The 21,983-nt window shown below is 53.9% G+C and overlaps 7 protein-coding genes across 7 annotated transcripts; 4 read left to right on the top strand and 3 right to left on the bottom strand.

Annotated features, from left to right (window-relative positions):
• Positions 1 to 709: 709 nt before the first annotated feature.
• Positions 710 to 3,176, bottom strand: B0H65DRAFT_68956 (Nsp1-like C-terminal region-domain-containing protein). Its single transcript, XM_062831275.1, has 2 exons — positions 1,224 to 3,176; positions 710 to 1,119 (listed from the first exon to the last, which is right to left on the bottom strand). Exons 1-2 carry the CDS (start codon positions 3,066 to 3,068, stop codon positions 922 to 924), a joined length of 2,043 nt encoding a protein of 680 aa, XP_062687507.1. The 5' UTR covers positions 3,069 to 3,176; the 3' UTR covers positions 710 to 921.
• Positions 3,177 to 4,187: 1,011 nt separating this feature from the next.
• B0H65DRAFT_414735 (uncharacterized protein) lies at positions 4,188 to 6,546 on the top strand (the record flags this gene model as incomplete). Its single annotated transcript, XM_062823934.1, has 4 exons — positions 4,188 to 4,263; positions 4,337 to 4,738; positions 4,855 to 5,678; positions 5,740 to 6,546. The coding sequence occupies 4 exons, from the start codon at positions 4,188 to 4,190 to the stop codon at positions 6,544 to 6,546; spliced, it is 2,109 nt and encodes a 702-aa protein (XP_062687506.1).
• Positions 6,547 to 7,288: 742 nt separating this feature from the next.
• B0H65DRAFT_545342 (eukaryotic translation initiation factor 2 gamma subunit) lies at positions 7,289 to 8,946 on the bottom strand (the record flags this gene model as incomplete). Its single annotated transcript, XM_062829366.1, has 3 exons — positions 7,289 to 7,319; positions 7,377 to 8,363; positions 8,429 to 8,946. The coding sequence occupies 3 exons, from the start codon at positions 8,944 to 8,946 to the stop codon at positions 7,289 to 7,291; spliced, it is 1,536 nt and encodes a 511-aa protein (XP_062687505.1).
• A 2,090-nt stretch (positions 8,947 to 11,036) lies between these two features.
• Positions 11,037 to 13,469, top strand: B0H65DRAFT_565352 (uncharacterized protein; the record flags this gene model as incomplete). Its single annotated transcript, XM_062830284.1, has 3 exons — positions 11,037 to 11,075; positions 11,392 to 11,589; positions 12,877 to 13,469. The coding sequence occupies 3 exons, from the start codon at positions 11,037 to 11,039 to the stop codon at positions 13,282 to 13,284; spliced, it is 645 nt and encodes a 214-aa protein (XP_062687504.1). The 3' UTR covers positions 13,285 to 13,469.
• B0H65DRAFT_454076 (uncharacterized protein) lies at positions 13,220 to 15,702 on the top strand. Its single transcript, XM_062826180.1, has 3 exons — positions 13,220 to 14,060; positions 14,115 to 14,582; positions 14,659 to 15,702. Exons 1-3 carry the CDS (start codon positions 13,626 to 13,628, stop codon positions 15,292 to 15,294), a joined length of 1,539 nt encoding a protein of 512 aa, XP_062687503.1. The 5' UTR covers positions 13,220 to 13,625; the 3' UTR covers positions 15,295 to 15,702.
• Positions 15,703 to 16,687: 985 nt separating this feature from the next.
• On the top strand, positions 16,688 to 18,313 carry B0H65DRAFT_68359 (UMP-CMP kinase). Its single transcript, XM_062831272.1, has 2 exons — positions 16,688 to 17,077; positions 17,491 to 18,313. The coding sequence occupies exons 1-2, from the start codon at positions 16,768 to 16,770 to the stop codon at positions 18,177 to 18,179; spliced, it is 999 nt and encodes a 332-aa protein (XP_062687502.1). The 5' UTR covers positions 16,688 to 16,767; the 3' UTR covers positions 18,180 to 18,313.
• Positions 18,314 to 18,780: 467 nt separating this feature from the next.
• On the bottom strand, positions 18,781 to 20,407 carry B0H65DRAFT_68295 (uncharacterized protein). The gene is made up of 2 exons (XM_062831271.1): positions 19,773 to 20,407; positions 18,781 to 19,686 (listed from the first exon to the last, which is right to left on the bottom strand). The coding sequence occupies exons 1-2, from the start codon at positions 20,312 to 20,314 to the stop codon at positions 18,924 to 18,926; spliced, it is 1,305 nt and encodes a 434-aa protein (XP_062687501.1). The 5' UTR covers positions 20,315 to 20,407; the 3' UTR covers positions 18,781 to 18,923.
• Between the last annotated feature and the right edge of the window lie 1,576 nt (positions 20,408 to 21,983).

Genomic DNA, 21,983 nt, shown 5'->3' with positions numbered 1-21,983 from the left:
AGTATGAATACAATGAAATGAGTGGATGGGATCACACGAAACTTTTGGGAGGAAGGATTGGAATTGGATGCTGCGGCGGGCGGCGTTGAGATGATACGCTCATCATATCTTATACCACACACTACTCTACCACTACCCTGTAGCAATATAGCGACTTTCCCGTGATCAATGATCGAAAGCACACGGACTAAAAGACTACGAGAGCCTCACAACGGGACGAAGGCCGAGTGATAACTTCAAGGGCTAAACTGGAAGCATTTGAGACCGGACGCTTGTTGTTTTCAAGCTACGGAATGGATGGACGAGTTAAGAGCAGTGAGGAGAGGATCAACTTGTCACATCGCAACCAAACTTCGGAACTTGGGGGAAACAGACATGTTGCCGTTCTGGAGGGTTGACAGAACCAATAAGCAACATACGGAAGAACAGCGCCTTGTCCTACAAACTAAGTACGGATCGAGATATCACATGAACGCAGTCCAGTCCCCAAACGTTTAAAATTAGAGCAAGAACCACCGTCCAGCATTGTTCACCCGGAGTTTCCTACGTGTTAAGTTATCTCGAGAAACTCGTTCCTAGACGTCTAAACCGGAAAACGTCAACCCGTTCGTTCCTGATGTAACACCCTTCGTTTTCAGACCATGCATGCATTTTTCAACCTTCCATTGTTTATTTTGATGTTGGGCTTAGAACATGAGCATGAGTTAGTTTCTCTCAACCAGCCAACCAACCAATCACCCAGCCAGCCACATCTGCCAGACATACTAAACATGTTCATACAACACAAGAACCCCCCACCCCATCCCATGTGAACTTTCTCTCAAGCAAACTTCAGCAGTTGGGTAGTAATCAAAACACATTTCGCCGCCTTCTAGTTCCTCTTTCTTCTTCTCTTCATGGTTTACACTAAAAGCCCTTCCTTCACCTGTAAGCACCACCGCCCCTGTACGAGCGGTAAAAGCTCTGAGCAGCATCCGACTCGTTGACACCATTGTGGGCACCCATGCCGCTGGTAGCCTTTTGGGCAGCGACCACCTTGGCTTGGAGAGCGGCGGCGTTCTGGTCGATCCATTGGAGCTGGGTGAGGTGACCGTTGAGGACACGGACGATTTGGCTGAGCTGTTTGTTTGTTTGTGAAGTCTGTTAGTGACTGACTGTTCCAATTCAGGTCGGAGAGAAAAAGGGAAAAGTAAACAAAAGTACAAAAAAAAAAAAAAACATACCGGATCATCAGGCTTGCTCCCCTTGCTCAACGAGCCACTCATATCGTTAATCTCCTTAATCATCTTGGCCAAATCCTTGCCCATCTCATCCAGCCTATCCGTCAGCTTCTCCGCAAGCTTATACGTCCTCTCGCGCTCCTGATCGGGACCCAACCCGTCGTTACCGCCGCCGGCAGCCTTTTGCTCGCCGCTGGAGCCGGACCCAAGCTGCTGCTTCTTGAACAGCTCCTCCAGCTGCGCCTCGTACTGGTCCAGCCACGCGGTCAGCTCGTCCTGCTGCGACTCGACGCCCGAAAGCTGGCGCTCGATCTCGTTGCTGGCCTTCTCGGCTTCGTACGTGCTGGTGTACAGCTTCTGGATCTTCTCGCCGTTCTCGACCAGGAGGCGGTCCCATTCGGCGACCTTGGCGGCTTGCGACTTGAATTCCTTCTGGTACTTGGAGAGGTCGGTGGCCCAGCGGGTGATGATCTCGTCCATCGTCTTGTTCTTCAACCGCGGGAGAGTAGAGGTAGGGCCGGTGGTTGTGGAGGCGAGGTTGCCGGTGCTGCTGCTGGTGCCGGCGGCGGTAGTGGTGTTGTTGGCGGTTGTCGAGGTAGTGGTGTCCGCAGGCTTGGCTCCTCCTCCAAAAAGACTGCTGGTGGTTCCAGCAGTGGCGGTGGTGCTCCCACTGGCAGTAGTGGTAGCCGCTGTGGTGGTGGCGGGCTTGCTGGCGGCCGCACCGAAGAGGCCGCTAGTAGTAGTCGAAGACGAAGTAGCGGGCGCCGTAGTTGTGGTCATCGCAGGCGTAGTCGACCCGAACAGGCTTCCTGAGGCTGGGGCAGTAGTGGTAGTGGTAGCATCTTTGTTGGCACCGAACAGGCCGCCGGAGGCAGCAGTGGTGGTAGAGGTGGTAGGAGCTGAGGTAGAGGGAGTTGCGCCAAACAGACCACCCGTAGCTGGCTTCGCTGCTTCGGCCGGCTTGCTTGTGTTGGCACCAAAGAGGCCGGAAGTTGCTGGTGCTGTGGTGGTCGTGGTCGATGTCGTAGCCGGGGTTGTTGAGGCTGCGCCAAACAGGCTGCCGCCGCTGGTCGCAGGCTTCGCGCCGAAGAGAGTAGATCCGGGAGTGGCTGTTGTCGCGGGAGTTGTGCTAGATGTAGTCTCAGCTGGCTTGGCGCCAAAGAGACCAGAAGTGGTGCCAGAGGTAGTGGTCTCAGCTGGCTTCGCTCCGAAGAGAGATGGTGTTGTTCCCGAGGTAGGGGCAGCGGTTGTGGTCGGGGTACTCGAGGCTCCTCCTCCAAAGAGGTTGCCGGACGCAGGCGTGGTAGCACCGAAGAGAGAGGGCGCGGCCTTGGAGGCATCAGCAGCAGGTGGTGCGCCGGCGGGGGTAGTCGATCCTATTCCAAACGAGGTCTTGGCCGGCGTCGCCTGACTGTTGGCGCCAGCTCCGAAGAGACCACCGGTAGCCGAAGAAGAAGCATTGTTTCCAAACAGACCTCCCGAAGGAGCCCCTGTTGCGGGTGTGGTGCTGGCTCCGCCGCCGAACAGGTTCGAACCACCAGCAGCGGGGGTTGTGGATGTGTTGGCAGTGGTGTTTCCAAACAAGCCCGCGGGAGCCGTCGTGCTGCCTCCAGCAGGGTTGGAAGCAGCGCCGAAAAGTGAAGGTGTAGTCGAGGTGGTATTGGCTCCGAATAGTCCTCCAGGTTTTGGCGCATCTGTAGTCTTAGCACCAAACAAGCCACCGGCCGGCTGTGTCGAGCTCGCTGCTGGGGTGCCGAAGGATGAGGCTCCGAAAATACCACCGGATGTGGCAGTTGTTGCTGGTTGGCCCGAGGCCGCGCTGGAGCTTGGTGTACCGAAGAACGACATGGTTGCGATTATGTGAGGGTGACGATATTATGTCGAGGTTTCGGGGTTTGGTTGTTGGTGGTTAGGTCGGTAGTCGTCGACAAAAATGCTACAGTCAACAACAGCGTCCCACTTCCCAAGGCTGTTGCGGTTACCTCAACAACAGGGAGCGCGGCAACCCAAGCAACAAATGGTAAAATGCGAGGAAGATGGGCGCGATGCCGGTTTGGGTAATTGATGCAATGGTCCAGCCGTGGTATCGGATCGCGAGTTTGGACGTCGTCGGTTCGAAATCCGTTTGTGGAGTGGACTTTGGTTGGGCGTGGATTGGAGAATGCAAAGAAAGTGCAAGCGTCACTCTCTGTTTGCGAGGTTGTCAAGGTTCCTTTCGCGACAGGCCTTTTTTTGGAGGTGCTGCAGCGCGCCTGGGCTTTTCCCTTCTGGGGCGCGCAAGGCCAAGCAGGGGCATTTCCCGTTGTGAAGCAGTCAGCCCCAGGTGAAGTGCAGCCTCATCTCACATCTGGCTAACGGGTGCACGGGCGATCAATGTGTGGCTTGACGGCAGCTCGAGGGAATGACGACGGGGCGGACCTCCTCGTGCTGGTTTGATGCTCTGGCATCTGACTGGACCGTCCCGTGCAGCACATTACGCAGCGAGTATCCGTACACAGCGGTAGCACCGTACCAAAGCCACGCGGGCAGGGCGAAGCAAGCACTGCGGTCACTGTTGTCTTGGAATCCGGATGCTTGGGTGGTGGTTACCCCATGTTCTAGGCCATCCGGAAACTGTTCCTTCTCTCGACTCTCTCCACACATTGTCCATCGTCTGGACATTGAGATGCCACACAACGACTGTGTGCATACCCAACCTTGATTTGACATTGACCTATCTCCTGCAGTATAAGAGTTGGCTCACTCCCCCTCGTTGATCCATATCACCGTCTTAGTGAACATCCCCCCACAGCAACTACATCACTCCTCACCTTGCCCCCCGATCCCCGATCCCGATCTTCCCATTTTCATATACGTATCTTGCTTTCTACCTACCATATACACCTCTGCGCTACAGTACTCCCCATAGTCGGAAATCCTCTTGTTCTTTGATCGTATAGACCACCGCAACTACGCTTCGAGATCACAATGGCTTCGCGCAGAGCCAGTCTGTCGCCTCCCGAGAGGCAGGGGACCATGGACCCCGGCGCTCATGAGCTACCTGGTAGGTACAGCTGATGGAACTTGGAGAGTTCCTTTCCAAAGATGTCCAACTAACCATCTCTACGCGCCAACAGGCTCCGACACCGAAGACCACTACTCCGATGCCATCTCTTCCCCCAAGGCTCCGTCCTCGCCCATTCCGCGAACAAGAGTCGAGAGAGTAGACGACAAGCCGGCGTATGGAGAGGTCCCAGGGACAAAGGCATATGCTTTGAGGGAAGGAGACGCGAAGCCGGATGAGTTTGCCATTATCCCAGACCCGGACAGCAAGCTCTCGACCGAGGAGCATGACGAGCGCCGGCCGTCCACTCCAGGCGGACGCCCCATTCCCAAGACTGTAGTGGAGGAGACGCCTGATAGCACCGGTGCCGTCACCCACCCGGAGATCGAGGCGAGACACAGGGTTGACAGTCCTCCCGACGTGCTTGTCAAGGCGGATGGACAGAAGATCGAGAATGAGAAGGGTGGTGACAATGGTACGGATGCGTAGCACTTCTTTCTAGCCACACATTCACACGCACATGCCTGTTTGTTTTTGAGCCAGCAATTATACAAGATCTCCTTTGTATTGACTTTACGTTTTCCTGCGTAGATACACCAATACCACCTGCATTAAAGAGTCCCGCGTCGATACATTCTAGAGATTCGTCATCTGATCTAGACCAGCCATCCTCTGAGTTGCCCTCCCTAGGACCTAGTCTCCTAGAGAAGGAGCAGGGTACCAGCGAGGAGGCGAACGATGACGCGTATGACGATGTCGTACAACACAACGCCAAAAATGCCGACGAAGCCGCCGATGAAAATGAATTCAAGGAAGTGGAGGATGTAGAGGTCAAGACTGAGCAGGCTAAAGATGGAGAGGCGGAAGATGAGAAGCACGAGGAGGAGCAATCAAAAGACGGCGATACTACAGAAGAAGAAGGACCCAAAGCAGACGAGTTTGAGGATGCCAGCGAAGAGCCTGAGAACCAAGATACAAAGAAGGAAGACTCAGAGGATCAGTTCGACGAGCCGGAACCCAGTCAAGAGGTCGAGAACAAGGTCGAGCCAGAAGATGACAAGAAAGACGGCGCCAGCTTTGACAGCTTTGATCACAAAGAGGAGAAGCCTGTTGAAAATGATGGGTTCGATGACAACGGATTTGCCGAAGCAGGGGACAAGGCACCTGACGATGACGGGTTTGGTGATGACGACTTTGGGGACGACTTTGCTGAACCAGCTCAGGCCGGCGGCGATGACTTCGGGGATGACTTTGATGACTTTGAGGAGGGAGCCGAGACCAACAACGATGCTGACTTTGGCGACTTTGACGATGCCGGCTTTGACGATGACGACTTCCAAGAAGCCGAAGGGTTCTCGGCTCCAGCTCCCGCTCCTGAGCCGCAACCACAGCAACCACAGTCCTCATTATCCTTCGTAAGTCCCCCAACCTAGTTACTCCCTCTACACCTAAGAACAACACTAACACATCCCACAGCAAATACCCGACTTTACCCACCTCTCCCTCTCCGAAATCCTCTCCCTAACCTCCCCCTACCTCAACGCCCTCTTCCCTCCCTCCTCCGACACCGACGGCGACGACTCCAACTCCATTCCCACCCTGAACGTCACCTCCAACGGCAGTGCCGACCCCATCTTTCAACACCCCCGCTCCGCCTCTCTCTGGTCTCAACTCGTCGCCCCTCCCCCCCTCCAACCGCCCGATTGGATCCGCTCCCGCATCCGCCGCCTCTTCCTCGTCTCCCTCGGCGTCCCCGTCGACCTAGACGAGATCCTCCCCGCTTCCAAGCAGAAGAAACTCGTCTTGCCTAGCCTGGACCGTAGAGGGAGTTCGGCGGAGGCGGAAGGTGATGACGGGGGGCGCGCGGGTCGCTCGAGACGACCTAGCGCCGCCCTCCGCAGCGGCCAGGCACAGTCCGTTGACTCGCGCGGGAATCCTTCGAGCAGGACACCCTCCAAACAACCACCCGTCAACAAAACCGTTGCTGCCGCCACTGGTAGTGCCAACCGCTCCTCCAGTTCCGCTAGGAAGGGTCCACCTCCTGAACCGGTGTTTGATCTAGTAGCTGCTAAGCAGTTGTGCGAGACCACGGATGAAGCGCTCAGTGGTATGACGGTCAAGGAGCTGAAGGAGCATGTGCAAAAGTTGTACGCGATGCAGGAAGTGGCGAAGGAGGTGTTGGTGTATTGGCAGCAGAGGACGGATGAGAAGATTGGAGATCGGGAGGCGTTTGAGGGGGTTATTGAGAATTTGGTGAAGCATGCTAGGAAGGTTAGGAAGTGAGTGAGTGGATTTTGGGGGGAGGAGGAAGTGTTTGGGTATATGAGTGAGGCGGATTGATTGGGCTTTGAGAAAGGGAAGGAGGGTGAGAGTTCTATTCGATGTACAGGATGTGTTTACTAAGGGGATAGATAGACTGAGATTATAATATCAGTGTTGTAATTAAGAGAGAAGAAGCTTTCTTGTGAGGTTCTGTGTGAGGTTCTGTGTGAGGAGGTGGATAAGTGATAGGTGTGATATACTTACTACCTAGGTATGACGGTAGATTGTATAGACAACTAAGGATACAGTTCAAGTGTCCCATGGAAGTTGTTATTTGACGAAATAAAACGCATTATACTATCATGTCTACTTTCATATCTCTCAACTAGTTAACACAAAGTACCAAACATGACTTTTTGTTACAAAAACCCAAAACACCACGGTTGATAATGCGGTTCAAATGTTCTTTCTCTCTTCACAAATTCCTCGTATACTTCACGTATGACCAGTCTTTCTCTACTCCTTTTCGTCGTTGCTCTCCGGCCCCCATGTTGGATAAAAATAAGACCATGTACAAATCTCAAGGCTAGTTTTAGAAACACAGGTCCCGGTTCCCACGCTACGCCGTCCGTGTCCGCCCAGTTCCATTCTTTGATCATCCCAACGACTTTTGTATTCATCATCAGAGCAACCAAAAATTAACACCTTTGTTTCTCCCATTTCCTTCTTAATCCAGCGATATAAACTTTCGAACATTGGTCGCTTAAGAGGTGGAAGGCTCGAGGGTAACACCGCTACAATTATGGTTAGCATATGTTTAGTGGGTATAAAGAGGGTCATCAGAAACTTACGCAGCAATGGTGGCCCAACCGATAAGACGCCAGTGCTTCTCGATACGTCTGGAAAGGGCAACCTTCTCGCCGATGCTCGTGCAGGCGGGGGAGGTGAGGATAAGCTTAGCGGCATCCTTCTTGATGGCGGACACCTTGGCACCGGTGGAGGTGGAACCAATGTTGACCATGATGACTTCGTTCTTGGCGAGCTTGTCGACCTTGGCCTGCTTGCCGTCGGCGGTGCGGACACCGAGAAGGCGGCGGAGGAGGTAGAAGTTGACCTCGATCTCGGAGTAGATCTCGGGGAGGCGGCCCTTTTTACCGAGGACGAAACCGACGAGACGATCGGCACGGCAGAGGGTAGGGTCGATGCGGGTACCGACACCGATGAGACCACCGGGCACGGCGTACTTGAGGTCGTTGGCCTCGGAGTTGAGGGAAACGATTCTGCTGAAGATGGGAGTGCACTTGAGGTCGCCCTTGTCGTCACGGGTGACGATACCAGGACGGATCTCGATCTCGTCGCCGAGCTTGAGGACACCGTGGAGGATGGAACCACCGGCAACACCACCCTTGAGCTCGTCGATCTCGGCACCGGGCTTGTTGACATCGAAGGAACGAATGACGATCATCTGGGGGTCCATGGAGAAGTCCCTAGGAGGAATGGGGATGGTGTTGACGATGGCATCGTTGATGGCGTCGATGTTGAACTTGAGCTGGGCGGAGATGGGGATAATGGGCGACTTTCCAGCAACGGTACCACGGATGAACTTGAGGATAGACTCGTAGTGCTGCTTGGCGGCCTCCTCGCGCATAAGATCGACCTTGTTCTGGAGGATGATGATCTTGTCGAGCTTCATAATCTCGATGGCAGCCAAATGTTCGGAGGTCTGGGGCTGGGGGCAGGATTCGTTTCCGGCAATCAGGAGGAGAGCGGCGTCCATGACGGCGGCACCTGAAAGCATAGTGCTCATGAGAATATCGTGACCGGGGCAGTCGACGAAGCTGGCGATAGATACATGGTTAGCCAGATGTGCTCGTTGGCGCAAAGTGTCACTATCATCACTTACGAGACATGGCGCAACAGACGGTAGGTTCCCTCGCAGCCCTCGCGCTCGCAAGGGGGATCAACCTCCTTCTCGGACTTGTAACTCCTGTAGCATGTCGGGCGAGGGCATGCTGGGCTGTCGCACTTGTAGATCTTGGCGTTGGCGTAACCAAGCTTGATTGTGATGTTGCGGATAAGCTCGTTCTTGAAACGGACGGTCTGGACGCCCGAGATGGCTTTTACTACTGTCGACTTGCCGTGAGCGACGTGGCCGATGGTGCCGATGTTGATGGTGGCCTGTCGCGCGATGATCTCGGGGGTGAGGGGGCTGAGGGTCTTGACGTCGAGGTCCTTGGGGTCGGTCTGGGGAGGCAGAGGAGGTCTCTGGACGACGGGGGCGGGGGCCTTCTTGAGGGCCGACTTGCGCGGCTTGGCCTCGACCTCGTTGTCGGACTCGTGCTGGTCGACGTGAGACTCGTTGTCGGAGCCCGAGTCGGACTCGACGATATCGTTGCCGAACTTGTCGCCGTTGGTAGCCATGATTGTGGATGTGGATGTGAGGTGTAGTCTAAAGTCAAGTCGATGTCGCGGGGCAGTAATTTTTTCGCTTTCGGTGAACCCCTCTTGCTGCGTACTGTGCAGTGTATGTCCAGACCCTGCTCCTTGGTGTGGGTATGTGTCCTAATGTCTCCGCAACGGGACTCGCGATATTTGATAGCGGGCGTTGTTGGTAGGACCTGACAAAAATAGTGGGGTTGCAGCGAAGGTTGAAGGAAGGCTGACAAGAATTCGAGAATGACTCTGACGATATTTGACTTTGGCTTGTGCTCGTGGACCTGTGGTATATTTTTCTTGTGCAATCATAGGCCTGCCGCTGCCAGCTGCGACCGATCTCCAGCCCAGCCAACGAGGCGAGCCTCCTTCCCACTCTGTGAACTGCGTGCGCCCAACCCTTTGCTTGCCGCTGCCCCACTAAGCACGGTTTTCGGTTTAGCGTAGTTTGCCCCACAATGACCGATAAGAATGCGATAAGGATTTCCCTCTTGTTGCTGTCAGTGCTGAAGTCCAGAGCTCGGTCATCGGTTCGACATCCACATGTTGACTTTGGGAACTTCTATCCTATCAAGAGTTTGCTATCCTACACTTTCATCCAACCATCTTTCTGTTTCGGCACAAAACTCACTCATAGCTTACACGGCGAAGTAATGCTCGGAATTATATCACTTGAACGTCGAGAACGGATATGCTGTATCGATCGGCGAGTTGAATTCGTTTATTTCTTTGAGCCCTCGAGAACAATCGTTATTCTGCAGCGGTCTCTCCCATTGAGAACGACATCCTCCAACGTACATACGAACGTTTTCGGGTCGATTAGCTACACCCTTGCCGTCTCTAATCAACCACCCAACAACGCCGAGCCTAACTGTCGTCGTCAACTTTGAGGAGCACCTATGATGCTTGTCGTAGCCATAGCCTCAACTCTATGAAGCTTTGTTAGAGATGTCATCAAAGCTGTATCTGTTGCCAATACCTGACCATGGAGTCGAATGTTAGGGCACAAGGTGTCTTCTCACGGGTCAGGACCCTTCTCATCACGTTCTTCGGCACCTTTCACATATTCACTTTGATCTTCTACCACCTCCAAGGCGACCGTGTCACTTCATAACTAGCACTCTCGGCTTTCGATTGGGTTCATCAGCTCGGAGGAGCATGAGCGTTCAACCTGGGTTGAGACTCGGATAATATGGGTTCGACAAGCTCAGCCAAGCGGCCCAGATGTTGTCCCAAGTCCTCTGATTTTTCACTGAGGTAGAAGTAACCACAGTGACTGTGCCTTCGCAAGCATTTCAGGTCATGTTTTTTTTTTGAGTGTTCACGACAACACTGACAGACTTTGTTGGGAAGATGTTTTATATACATTAAAGCTACATCGGCAACGAACAAGCTTCTTCATAGCCTTGCCTCAAAGCACCCCCAAGGCCTTGTTTCACGTTCAGCCTTGATGCTTGTTGGATCGGGATCGGGAACATTCCGGGACCAAGACCTGTTCAACAGCGCGTACAACCGTCCTGATGTTTCGAGAAGCAGTCTCGTAGGATTCAAGCCACAGCCGACTTCCAGTGATTATCATTGGAGCGGGGAGAAGACTCAATCGGTTACACGAGACATATCCGCTTGACCGCTGAATGGCCGTCAGTCACGGCCACAGCCATGTTTGGAGCTTGACTATCGCTGGGTTGGGGCCGAGAGAAGCAGCGTGGGAGTGTCTATCCAAGATCACTCAGGCTGGACTGGGCAAAGGGACCAGAAGACGGATTCGCAATTGGCATGGCCGAGTCTACTCCTATAAATACCTTATCGGTTCTTTTCGAGGGTCGCATTGCTGAGTTTTGTCTTCTGCAATGAGCTTGGTCATGATCGTTTCACGACATGATGTAGGCAGCACTTCCTACGGCGCTGCTCACCAAGTTGGGAACTCGTGCCAAGCTCGGACCTTTCTTGTCAAGTCATCGAGCAGTATTCAAGTACCGCATCAATGGTGGAATGGGCGATGACTTGCAGCAGCCGAACTGGGTTCTTCCACTGAGCCACCGAGATGGCCCAAAGAACGGGTGGGATCTAACGCAGAAATGGCTGCCCATTATTGCTTTGATGGCTATATCAAGATGGTGATACCGAAGCTTTTCCAGCACGTCCGGCTCGGAGGGCTAAAAATACTGAAGCGGTGGCAACACCTACAAGTTGATGGGCTAAATACTGGCACTTTCATGATACTCCGTGCTTACGCACACCCGATGGAGGGTGGGCAATATCTGTGTGCTGACAAGTGCAGCACAAGGTAACCTCGCTTCCAGGTGTATGGACAGTTTCTCGTGAGAGTTGAAGACGGCATATAGTTGCCAAGCTATGGGCGGGAACTCGTAAGCAGAGTTGCCCGTGTTTGTCCGAGTTGGAGAATATCTTCGCCTTCAACCGGAATTCCAGAACAAGGTCATTGTTGCAGTTGGTGATCTACGAGGGTTGACTACCGACCTGGTATTCAAGGTGTTGATCCTTGCGAGTCCAGAACATACACCCAAAACACCAGCCTTGTATCGTCATGCCTGGGATCAAGCTCTTCGCAGAATTCGTCTTACACGACACCAGCAACACTGCATCCGTCCTAGCGGTGTACATGTCTTGGTACCATGCCATGTTGTCCGCTGTGCTACGGAACACCGACGTCGTTGTTCGCTGCTGTTCCAGAGAACCCCGCTCCCGGATAGAGAAAGTGAAGAACACAGAATATCTGGAAGGTCGGGAAGCAGAGACCACACGTGTGATGGTGCAACATTGAGAAGTCTGAGGAAGCCGCCGAATTATTGAGGCCCCCGCCTTCACCAGCCTTGGCCTTCACATTTGTGAACATGGTCAACTGACGATTTTGGCCAGGAAGTATAAAAAGCTACTGTGTCCCCGGCGCGTGATTCCCGCGCGTTCCCGCGAGGTCATGGTCAGAGTTGAACCGAGCAAACATCACACTCGAATCTTGAATTTTGCCGTTTCTGGGTCAGCGCCCGATATTAGATTGACCAAGATTTGCGAAAATGGAGTGTGAACGGCGTGAAGAGAGAGACCGTCGCTAGTCGCGGAGAAGGTAGACGAGCTTTGTGTGGTACCGCTTGCCGCCCACCAATGCATGGCTGGCAGCTCTATCACGGGGTTATGCCATCTGATTGGCTGCACATGTGAAGCTCCCAAACAAACAGCCAATTAGAGGGCTCGGAACACTCCAGGGTAGGCAGTTGGACGGCAGGGGACCAGCGGACGAGTGAGATGCACGGCAGGGGTTCTGGTGGTTCTTGTCTTTCCCCCAACCGAAAAGCCCCGCCCTCCAAGACTTCCTCAGCAACGACGACGACCGCTTGCCGCCCAACCACGGGCCGCCGTCTCCTGGTGTTGCTCTGAGCTTTCTTGGCGGTGCATCTGGACGATGTCGTTGGCCAGCCTCTTGGTCGAGTCCGGTAAAAGTGCTCCCATCCGCCAGCCGCCCCCAGCCAATGGATCGATGTTACCCAACCTTGCCCATCCGCTCTCTCTGGGCTTGTTGTTCTGTTATGAGGAAGGCAAAATACACAGAGAGGATGAAGTCGGGAGAGACCGAGGGCTCTGGTGTTGGGGCGAGAAGAGATGAAGAGAGAAAGAGGACTCATCATGGGCAGTGCCTGTGATGGTCCCCTACCCACACTCATATAGTACTCGGTTGCTATTTGAGTGATTTGAGCACATCTCGGTCTTCTTGGCCATGTGTGCACACGCAGGGTCATCTACATGTTGGTGTTGACGCCGCGGGATCGTCCATGCCGTCGACAGGCTGTTGTTATTCCCCTGGTCCGTTGCTATATCGAGAAGAAAGGTTGCAACCCCTCTTCCGTCTTACACCTTTCCTTATTGCGTTCGAGTCTTATCTAGACCATTTTCTGCTGCTAGGCCCTCCTAGGACTTGACTTTCTCTTCTTCTCCCGTTTCCCTCACTCTGTTGTTCTCTATCACAGCAACACCGCAAAAGTCTGCAGCATCTCCAACATCCAGGAGACGCAGGAACAAGAAGACCAACCTGCCACTGTCCGATCACAGTTCCTCGCTTGCCGACGTACATCTGCGGCCTCCCTCTTGGGCCACGAGCGAAAAGCAGCTAGAGGTAACCAGCAGCAGCACGAAGCCAGTCTGGTGCCCACTCCTGACTCCTACTGGGCGTCTATTTTCGACATCAGTCGCCCGACCTTATTGGCGACACTAGCCTGTCGTCCTATCAGCTTCCGTGTCTCGGGGCCGACTACACCACCCCTGTGCAAAGTATGCTTCCCCATTGCTTCCCTCCGAGGAACCAGTTGCTGATCGTCCCATGCAGAGAGACCCATACTCATCCACCACCAAAATACCAAATCAAGGTGTACGAGGTAGTGGCAGCGGCTATTCAAAACCACCTTCACCCCAACGGCGCCTCGCTTTCCATCCTCTCCTCTACTTCAGTAGCTGGGCTCTCTCATATCTGTGTCTTCTTTCCATTTTACTCTATTTCCTTTTGCTTCAATCCTGCAAAGTGTGCCGTCATCATCTCACAGTTTAAGGCTGTGTACCCTTTGCTAGTTTGATATCGACATCGAAGACTGGCTTCTTCGATTTTTTCCTAGTCACAGTACAGCCAACCAAAACATATACACATCCACATCGTCGACATGGCTTTCAACGACGAGAAGAAGCGGCCAGCCGCTCTCAACCTGACACCGCAACGAACAATGTCGGCCGGCTCAGTCTCTTCCAACGATTCATCATCCACAGCTTCATCACTGGCCAAGCCTCCAAGGACACCACGATTCGCCGAAGCCACCTCGGTACACTCGCCTGTCGATGGACGAACACTACCCTTCTCTGAGAATTACGCGGTTGCTCATGCTCAGCCTGGAGATGTTGGCTTTGGTTATATCGGGAATGGAGGAAACAGGGAATCAGTCGCCATGCCGATGACACCAAGGTCGCCCCTCAAGAGTGCGTTGAAGGTTCCAGGAACACCGGGTCGGGGTCTCGCCAATCCTCTTAGCCCAACATTTAGGGAAGAGGGGCAGCTGGAGCAAAGGGAAAAGTTGACGGAGAAGGAGCAGGCTAGGGATTTGGTAGGTTACACTTCTCGATTCGGATCAAGGTTATGATAACTAACAACATCACAGAAAGTCAAAACCCGTGTACGCATGGCCAAGTTCGCTCTCCGCGGTGTCAACTTTAGCTGCAGTCTCATCGTTCTCGCCATGCTTTCGTCCTCGTTTTCCATCTTTAACGCCACTCGCCATCTTCCGGCTATGAACGGCCTTCCCGCCTGGGCCAATAACACCAACCCTTGGCCTCAATACGTCGTTCTCGCCTGCTCCTGCGTCTCGCTCCTCATCTGCATTGGTGTCTTCATTGGTTACTGCCGTGGTGGTCATCAGAGGGCGGAGAAGGTTGGCGTGTACTACACGCTTTTCGCTGTGGGCTGGTTCATCTTCAGCATGATCATGTGGGCGGCGGCTGCCGGTATCTTCCAATTCAGCAAGAACAACAGCAAGAACCAAGACATGTGGGGTTGGGCCTGCGTAACGAACCACCGCGCGGAGCTCTTCAAGGACAAGGTCGACTACTTGCTGGTGTGCCGTCTTCAGGTAAGCTCCCTCCCCTCACTTCGTATCACCGCAACACCCGGAATGTCTTACTGACAACAAACTTTTGGTTGAACAGAACTGGAGTCTCATCTGCATCATCATCGAAGTCGTCGTCGAGATCATCAGCATCACGCTTTACAGCATCGTCTTCTACCGCTACTGGTCCAAGCGCAAGCTGCACAAGTCCATGAACATGCGCGACAAGGCCCGCTCCGACCTCTACCTCGCCCAGCTGCGCGTCCAATCCGCCCCCAACACCCCCGGCTTCGGTCCCAAGTCGCCCGCCTTCTCACAATACGCCCTCTCTCCCCGCTTCCCGCCCTCGCAGTACCAATCCTTCGACGACGTCGAGAAGGGCCACGGTGCCGGTCCTGCCCAGCAGCAACAGCAGCCCTTCACCCCCGGCGGCCAGCGCCTCATCATCCCCCAGTCCTCCTTCAGCTCGCCCAAGGTCGACACCGGCTTCAAGCTGCAGGCTCCTCCCTCAAAGGCTAACCCCGCCACCCCCGTCACACCCAAGGGCGGGTTCATGACGCCCTCATCTTCCAACGCGGTCTCGCCCGTGGATCCCATGCCCCAAATCAACCTGCCCCAGCCTCCCCCGCCGACGGTGCAGATTACGCATGCCCCGATGGTCGATGGCGAGCAGCAGTATGAGGCGGTGCCGATCCCGGGTGCTTATTCCGGTCAGGCGACGCATAGGTATGCTTAGACGGTCACCGGTTGGGCGACAGTGTTCAGTGGATGTCAATAAGCGATGAAAGTATATATAGCTATAACCTTAGCCCTCTTTCTCTTCTATAACCAATCTTTTTCCTTTGTTTACACTTTTTACTTTGTTTGTTTCAAATTGGATATACCAAAGGCGTTGGCGGGATCACAACTTGTTTTTTGGATAGCGATAGCGATGGGAGCTAGCTAGGATGGATGGAATGACGAAAATTGACTGCAGTGGTGGTTGTGTATAATATGTTGACGGGCTCAATGTGTCGGATGAGAGAGCGGGAACTCGAACGACGGGGAGATGTGGTTGGATGACGAATCAGACAATCACAACAGTCACCGACAGACAGACAAGAGAATAGAATTCTCTGTTGTGTGAATTGAACAAAGTGTCTGACTTCTATGGGTTTCCCTTGAACATCGATCGTGACACTGTGATATTGTGAAGTGGTCGGTGTTTGTTTTGTTGACATTCGAAAAAAGTACTCCCGTGTCTCGAGCCCGTGATACTCACGAACGAACTTGCTTGGTTGCCAACCTCCCCAATCACTTGGTGAAGCCGTCACCGTGATTCATGAGTATCTTGAGAGATGTTGTTGCTCACCGAGGTGAATCCCAGCATCGTAACACCATAACAGCTCTCCCAGCCATCCCCTCGCAGATTTCGGTGTTGATAAGCTTTTGATATTCAGGCCCAGGGGAATTGAGGACGAGATTAAAATCCCAAGCTCCACTTCTTTCAGGGGCGCCAGCTGGCAACCTGCACCCCAAAATATGAAGAACAGACGGGATGACCCACTTCTGCCAGCGGGTGCCAGACGTGCAGTGGGCAGTTACCGTCGGCATCGGATCCTCAGCAAATGCAATGACGCTGGAGCGGGACCTGCACTAACAATTAATTTGCTGGGAGCTGGAGACCAGACGACGCCGCGCGGGACCGGGACCCTTTTGGACGGGAATTGGCTGGACCCATTCGGGGATGCCACATGTAATTCGCGTTTCGGATCGGGGTCAAGTTCGTAGTTCTTGAATCAGGCCACGCCTTTGCCGTTCGTCTCCTTTTCCTTCTCTTCCTTTCGTAGTAAACAGTAGAGTTGGAGGTGATAGTGAAGTAAACCAGTCTAGTAAAGGTACGTTCTACCTTATGAAGTCGTGATATTAGCGTAATCGCAACTTACACACACCAACGCTATCGCTCCCGGCCGCCGGGATCGTCATCACCCATTCTCCAAAAAGAAAAAGGGGACGACGAGGCCAGACCAGACATCTCTCCAATTCCCAAGTCGCGACCTGACCTGACCTACCCAGTCCAGTCCCAGAGATAACTAACGAACGGGCGTCATCGTGCAGGCCACCCATCACCCAAACCAAGCTTCCCATCCTCGTCTCTCTTCCCAACCCGACCGACCGCAAGTCGCAACCACAACCCCCCCTCGTCTGTACCACCAAACCGACCGACCCAATGGCATCCTCCCTCCCCCGCCAAGCCTTCCGCCTGGCTTCTTCTTCTTCTACCTCTTCCACCACCGCCGCCCTCCGCGCCGCCTCCGCGACCTCTCGTCGTTGCGCCTCTACTCTCCAGAACACTACCGCTCGTCGCAGCACTCAGTGGACTTTCCCTAAGAACGGTTCTGGAAAGAGATCCTACAGCAACCTCCCACCTGGCGGTTCTCCTCCCCCTAGGGAAACAAATAAGATCAACTTCTGGCCTTTTGTGGCTGTGATTGCGTTGACATCGGGAGCGTATATGTTGTTGGTTAATCGGAGAAAGGGTGAGTCTTTTCTGGCTTCTGTCCGCTGACTTGGGAGGTGAAGGAGGGAAGGGAGGGGGTGGACTGGTTGTGGGCTGGGCTGGGCGAGAGAGGGGTCACGTCACGGTAGGAAGGAGAGAGAAAGGAAGAAAGAAAGAAAAGGAAGGGAGCTAGCTTCCCGACGCGAGAGACGGGAGCTTTTCTTTCTTACCTTACCTTGCTGTGCTTGGTTGCGCCTGGCTGTCAGACAAGTTGATGACGTCCGGCGCAAACCACCTCTCTCGGGCAGTCCACCAGCTCCCACAAGCTTACCTACCCTACCACCTCTGCCTCGCTACAACCTACAACCACACACACCCTTATCAAACCAGCCTACTTCTACCTGTACACAAGAAACAACACAAAACTGACTAACACCGGCTTCCATCGTCTAGACATGCCTCCCAACCCCTCCTCCTCCTCCTCCTCCTCCTCCGCCGCCGCCGCGGCCCCCTCCACTTCCTCCACCCCCGCCTTCTCCCCCACCGACGTAACAGTAATCTTCGTCCTCGGCGGCCCGGGCGCCGGCAAAGGCACGCAATGCGCCCGCTTGGTCTCCGACTACGGCTTCACCCACCTCTCAGCCGGCGACCTGCTTCGCGCCGAACAAGACCGACCTGGCTCCCAATACGGCCAGCTGATCAAAGATTACATCAAAAACGGGGCCATCGTGCCCATGGAAGTGACCATTGCCCTTCTTGAAAACGCAATGCGCGACACCCTTTCTGCCACCAAAACCAATGGCAAGGGTAGATTCCTAATCGACGGATTCCCCCGCAAGATGGATCAGGCGGTGAAATTCGAAGAGGTCGTCTGCCCGGCCAAGATGGTGCTGTTTTATGATTGTCCTGAACAGGAGATGGAGAAGAGGCTGTTGGAGAGGGGCAAGACGAGTGGGAGGGCGGATGATAATGCGGAGAGTATTCGGAAGCGGTTCAGGACGTTTGTGGAGACCAGCATGCCGGTTGTGGATTACTTTGAGAAGCAGGGGAAGGTGGTCAAGGTTGATTCGACGCCGGGGCCGGAGAAGGTTTATGAGGAGACGAGGGAACGGTTGAGGAGGGTTTTTGGGGATAAGTTTTAGGAGGTGATTGTTGTTCTTAAGGACAAGAAGGACGAGATAATGGGTGAGATGAGGGACATAAGAAGACTTGGTTTATGTGATGGTGCTCGTTCCATAAAATAAAACTTTATAGTACTATAGAAAGGGAGCGATGGAGTCGGGAGACGCTCGGTGGATGGATGGTTTCTTCTCGTTTGAAATTGATTTTGCTGCTTTTCCAGATATGATCGAGATGGCCCTGCGTTTACAAGTAAGTAAGTACCCTTGGAAGCCTGGCATGATGATCATTCATCTTGTTGTTTCACTGCTGGTCATAGAAAAAAGCATTGCTATTGCGCTTTCTTTGTACTTATCCTGAGGGTGGACCACATCCCATAGAGGTATTCGACACCCTTTTTCCTGAGTTGCTACCCCTTCACACATCATCATCACATGAATGGAGAGAGAAAACCTGATGATTGCTGGATATCTAAACCCCATTCCTCGGAATGATACAACAAAAATGCAAACCCGCCAAAAGTAGTCGAAAGAAGAGCAGCTCTACCTTGATAAATGGTGTTCCGTTTTTTTGGGGCTCACAACTCCTTAATAGACAACAACCCTTTTTGATGAAACTTGTAGAATTCCTTTCCCATTCAAATGAACTGAACTGATGACCGAGTGGAAAAAAGCACTGATACGGGGGAAGGCATCTTTTTTTGAAGATCCCCCCCAACTTCTATGCTACTAACAACAACCAATTATTGCGATATCCGTTGGCACCCTTCAGTCATCATCATCAGTGCGTTGCCTCGTCTGTCTGGCACCGCCGGTACGTCCTCCCCGGTTGCCGCCGCGCTGCTCCGACTCGCCAAGACCGGCGTTGGCCATCTTGCGCTCGAGCTCCTGCTGCTCACGCTCGCGCTGGGCCTCGACATCGGTCTGGGCCTTGCGCACGACGCCGACGAGCCTATCGACGACGGTCTTGAACTGGTCGACACGGGTGCCGAGCTCGCGCCACTGCTTCTCGCCGAAGACGCGGTAGGTGGTGCGGTGAACCAGGAAGACCTTCTGCTTCTGTGACAGGCGGCCCTCGACCAGCTTGGAGCGGATCACGTCAATGGTCCACATCTCGACGTCCTCGTCGGGGATCTGGAGCGCCTTGGCGATGCTGGCGTAGGGGATCTCGCGGTTCGGGGTGCTGGCGGCGAGCGAGGCGAAGGTGAGCAGGCGCATCTTGCGCTGCAGCTTCTCATGGTCGAGCTTCTCGTTCTCGATCCATCCCTGGTGCTCGTCCCTGAAGTCGTTGTAGTCCTCGAGGTCCTGCTCGGTGAAGATGTCGAGGAGCTGCGAGTAGACGGGGTGCGAGTCGCTCAGGGCGTGGACCGAGGGGAGCGAGCGCAGGTCATTGAAGTCGAAGCGGGTGGGCGACGAGATGGCCATGCGGAGGGCGCGGAGGGAGAGCTTCTGGGCCTCATCGGAGGTGACCTCTTCCTGGTTGTCGCGGTCGAAGGTGGCCAAAGCCTTGAGGAGGTAGAAGTAGGACTCCCTGTTAAGACACAGAATAAGTTAGCATGAAGCCGTAAAGGTGCACATGGTATGCATGATGCATGCAGACGGAAAGTAAATACTCACTCCTGATCACCAGCGTCGTTGGCGGCATCGGAAACCTCGACGTAGAGCTTGCGCTGGCTCTCAGAGTCGGACTTCCATTCCTGGAGCCAGCCCTCGACGTTCTTTAACCTGGGCTTGAGGAGGTCGAACTGGCTGTTTTGCCTGATGAAGCGGACGATCTGCATAAAGACATTGAAGCGCAGGGGGTTGGACTTGTCGAGAAGGTTGAAGATGGTGGTGAGCGCATTGGAGGCGAGGGTGAAGCCGTGGGTGGGAGACGAGGTGATGGGCTTGAGAAGGTTGCCGCAGAGGGTGGGCAGGTACTTCTTGGGCTCCTCGGACTGGAGGACGAGGTGGATGAGGAGGTTGTAGGCGGGGGTGAAGTCCTTCTCGGGGGCGCCGTTGAGGGAGTGGGAGGCCTTGACGATGAGGTCAAGGGCATCCTCGCGCTTGTCCTGCTCGAGGAGAGGCTTGACCTCCTCGCCGACCTGGACGAAGTCGGCCATCTCCTGCGCCAGCTCGGCGAAGGTGCCGTCGACGAAGATCAACTGGGGGGTAGCCATGTTGATGGTGGTGTGTGGTTGTTGACTGAGTATCGAACTATTCCCAGTTGGACCTAAAGGCTGAGGTCTGGGTATGGAGGGGGGGGACTCGGGTTGAGGCGAGACACACACGGCGGGACGGAGTCAGGTCGAGAACGTGGACGGGGACACGGCGACGGGAAAATATGGCCGGGGACAATCTGATAGTATGTCCTGGTGCTATGGAAGGTCGACCTTCGGGGGGTGGCCGGAAACGATACGGATATCCTGTAGACGTGGGAGGGGCCCCAAAGGAAGTTTTCTTAGTGGAAGGCTCCGCTCTTCTTTTTCTTTGCGCAGTCCTGGGCCTCGACTCGCTGTCCCTCTCTCGACTCTCGAGCAGCCTCTGATCGACCCTCTCACCAATTTCTCAAAGCAAAAAAAATGCCCCGCATTCAATGCCAAGCCCACCCATTTTTGCCCTGTGCTGAGAAGGGCTGTTCTGTGTGCTCCAGCCAGTCACGTGCAGGAGCTGTGCTGACTGTCAGGGTTATTGCAGTAGTTTGCATGTGTCGTAGAAAACCCTGAGCATGGGTGATCAGTCTTGACAATGTCAAGCGCATGGCGACAAGCAAAAGGGAGCTTGACATTGTCCCCAGCTTTTCCAAATCCGATCTTCACAACACATTCCCATCCATGTTTCTGGGCAAAGACAACATCGATATCAACAACGCACCTGATGAACTTTTGATAGCTCCTTGAAAGAGCCGAATCAGATTCACAATGATGGTTTGGAAACTCAGATCATAAAAGAAGTATCCGTCTCTCATGAGATGGTGCACTTGATGGAGGTTCACAGTTCAGTTGCCGTGGGCAGTGGAGATGTAAACCACGGGAATGGCGACAATCCTTGAACTAGAGTCTCAAACGGGACCAAAACTATCGAGCTCGCTACATCATCGATTTTTATCTTCACCATCGTATTGATCAAGACAAAGTGGCGACTCTACACAGTCGTAACAGTCCACTTTGTAAGCTCACCCAAAACAAACAGAAGCGGGAAGCGGAGAGGGGGTCACGGGTCATCTGAACCTATATCCAGGCAGACACTCAAAAGTGTGGTGGTGACCCGGGCAACGGCCAAGTTTACAGCCTGAGGATATTGTACCAGCTCCTTCCCTTTCTCACCGGCGTGGGAGTCTCATGAGTGACAAGTGACCCGCACGCCTGACAGCCAAGAAGGATGATGAAGAGTCACAACGAACCCACAATTGATTCTCGAGGAAAGAGTGATGACTTGCTGAATGAGCAGCCCTACGCTATGCAATGCACATGGTGACATTCAAGGGCTGAGGGTGTGCACCGCAGAAAGTGAAGTGTTACAGCACAGTAAACAAAGCCCCTTGAGCGGATCTCTTCAAAAATGCATCTAGAAATTTCATCAACAATAAAGTCAATGCTGTCAACTGCATGTTTCCCTTCTGGTGGATTTGTTGACTTGCACGCGCAAAGAGTGGAGTCAGGCACTTCTTGGCTCGAGGCGCGGCGTGATTTCCAAGCGAAAAGTGGAAGGAAGTGAGGAAGCTTGGGGCGGTCATCGAGGCTTGTACAACGTGAATCCCTGACGTTGTTATGTATGGTTGCTTTCTGGGGAGGCCAATAGCACTGCCCGCCGCCTATCCCATTCCTCGAACTGGCACTTTGTACTCAG

The sequence above is a fragment of the Neurospora tetraspora genome (assembly GCF_033439725.1).
Source record: "Neurospora tetraspora strain CBS 560.94 chromosome Unknown B0H65scaffold_1, whole genome shotgun sequence".
Taxonomy (NCBI): Eukaryota; Fungi; Ascomycota; class Sordariomycetes; order Sordariales; family Sordariaceae; genus Neurospora; species Neurospora tetraspora.
This window is presented reverse-complemented; position numbering and strand designations above follow the sequence as displayed.

What these genes read in the sequence shown, in the direction of transcription:
- B0H65DRAFT_68359 (XM_062831272.1), top strand. Translation starts at nt 16,768, where the DNA reads ATGGCATCCTCCCTCCCCCGCCAAGCCTTCCGCCTGGCTTCTTCTTCT. An exon ending in GTTGGTTAATCGGAGAAAGG is followed by an intron (nt 17,078 to 17,490) that starts GTGAGTCTTTTC and finishes TCCATCGTCTAG; the next exon opens with ACATGCCTCCCAACCCCTCC.
- B0H65DRAFT_68956 (XM_062831275.1), bottom strand. Translation starts at nt 3,068, where the DNA reads ATGTCGTTCTTCGGTACACCAAGCTCCAGCGCGGCCTCGGGCCAACCA. An exon ending in GGAGCAAGCCTGATGATCCG is followed by an intron (nt 1,120 to 1,223) that starts GTATGTTTTTTT and finishes ACAAACAAACAG; the next exon opens with CTCAGCCAAATCGTCCGTGT.
- B0H65DRAFT_454076 (XM_062826180.1), top strand. Translation starts at nt 13,626, where the DNA reads ATGGCTTTCAACGACGAGAAGAAGCGGCCAGCCGCTCTCAACCTGACA. An exon ending in AGGAGCAGGCTAGGGATTTG is followed by an intron (nt 14,061 to 14,114) that starts GTAGGTTACACT and finishes ACAACATCACAG; the next exon opens with AAAGTCAAAACCCGTGTACG. An exon ending in TGCTGGTGTGCCGTCTTCAG is followed by an intron (nt 14,583 to 14,658) that starts GTAAGCTCCCTC and finishes TTGGTTGAACAG; the next exon opens with AACTGGAGTCTCATCTGCAT.
- B0H65DRAFT_68295 (XM_062831271.1), bottom strand. Translation starts at nt 20,314, where the DNA reads ATGGCTACCCCCCAGTTGATCTTCGTCGACGGCACCTTCGCCGAGCTG. An exon ending in AACGACGCTGGTGATCAGGA is followed by an intron (nt 19,687 to 19,772) that starts GTGAGTATTTAC and finishes GTGTCTTAACAG; the next exon opens with GGAGTCCTACTTCTACCTCC.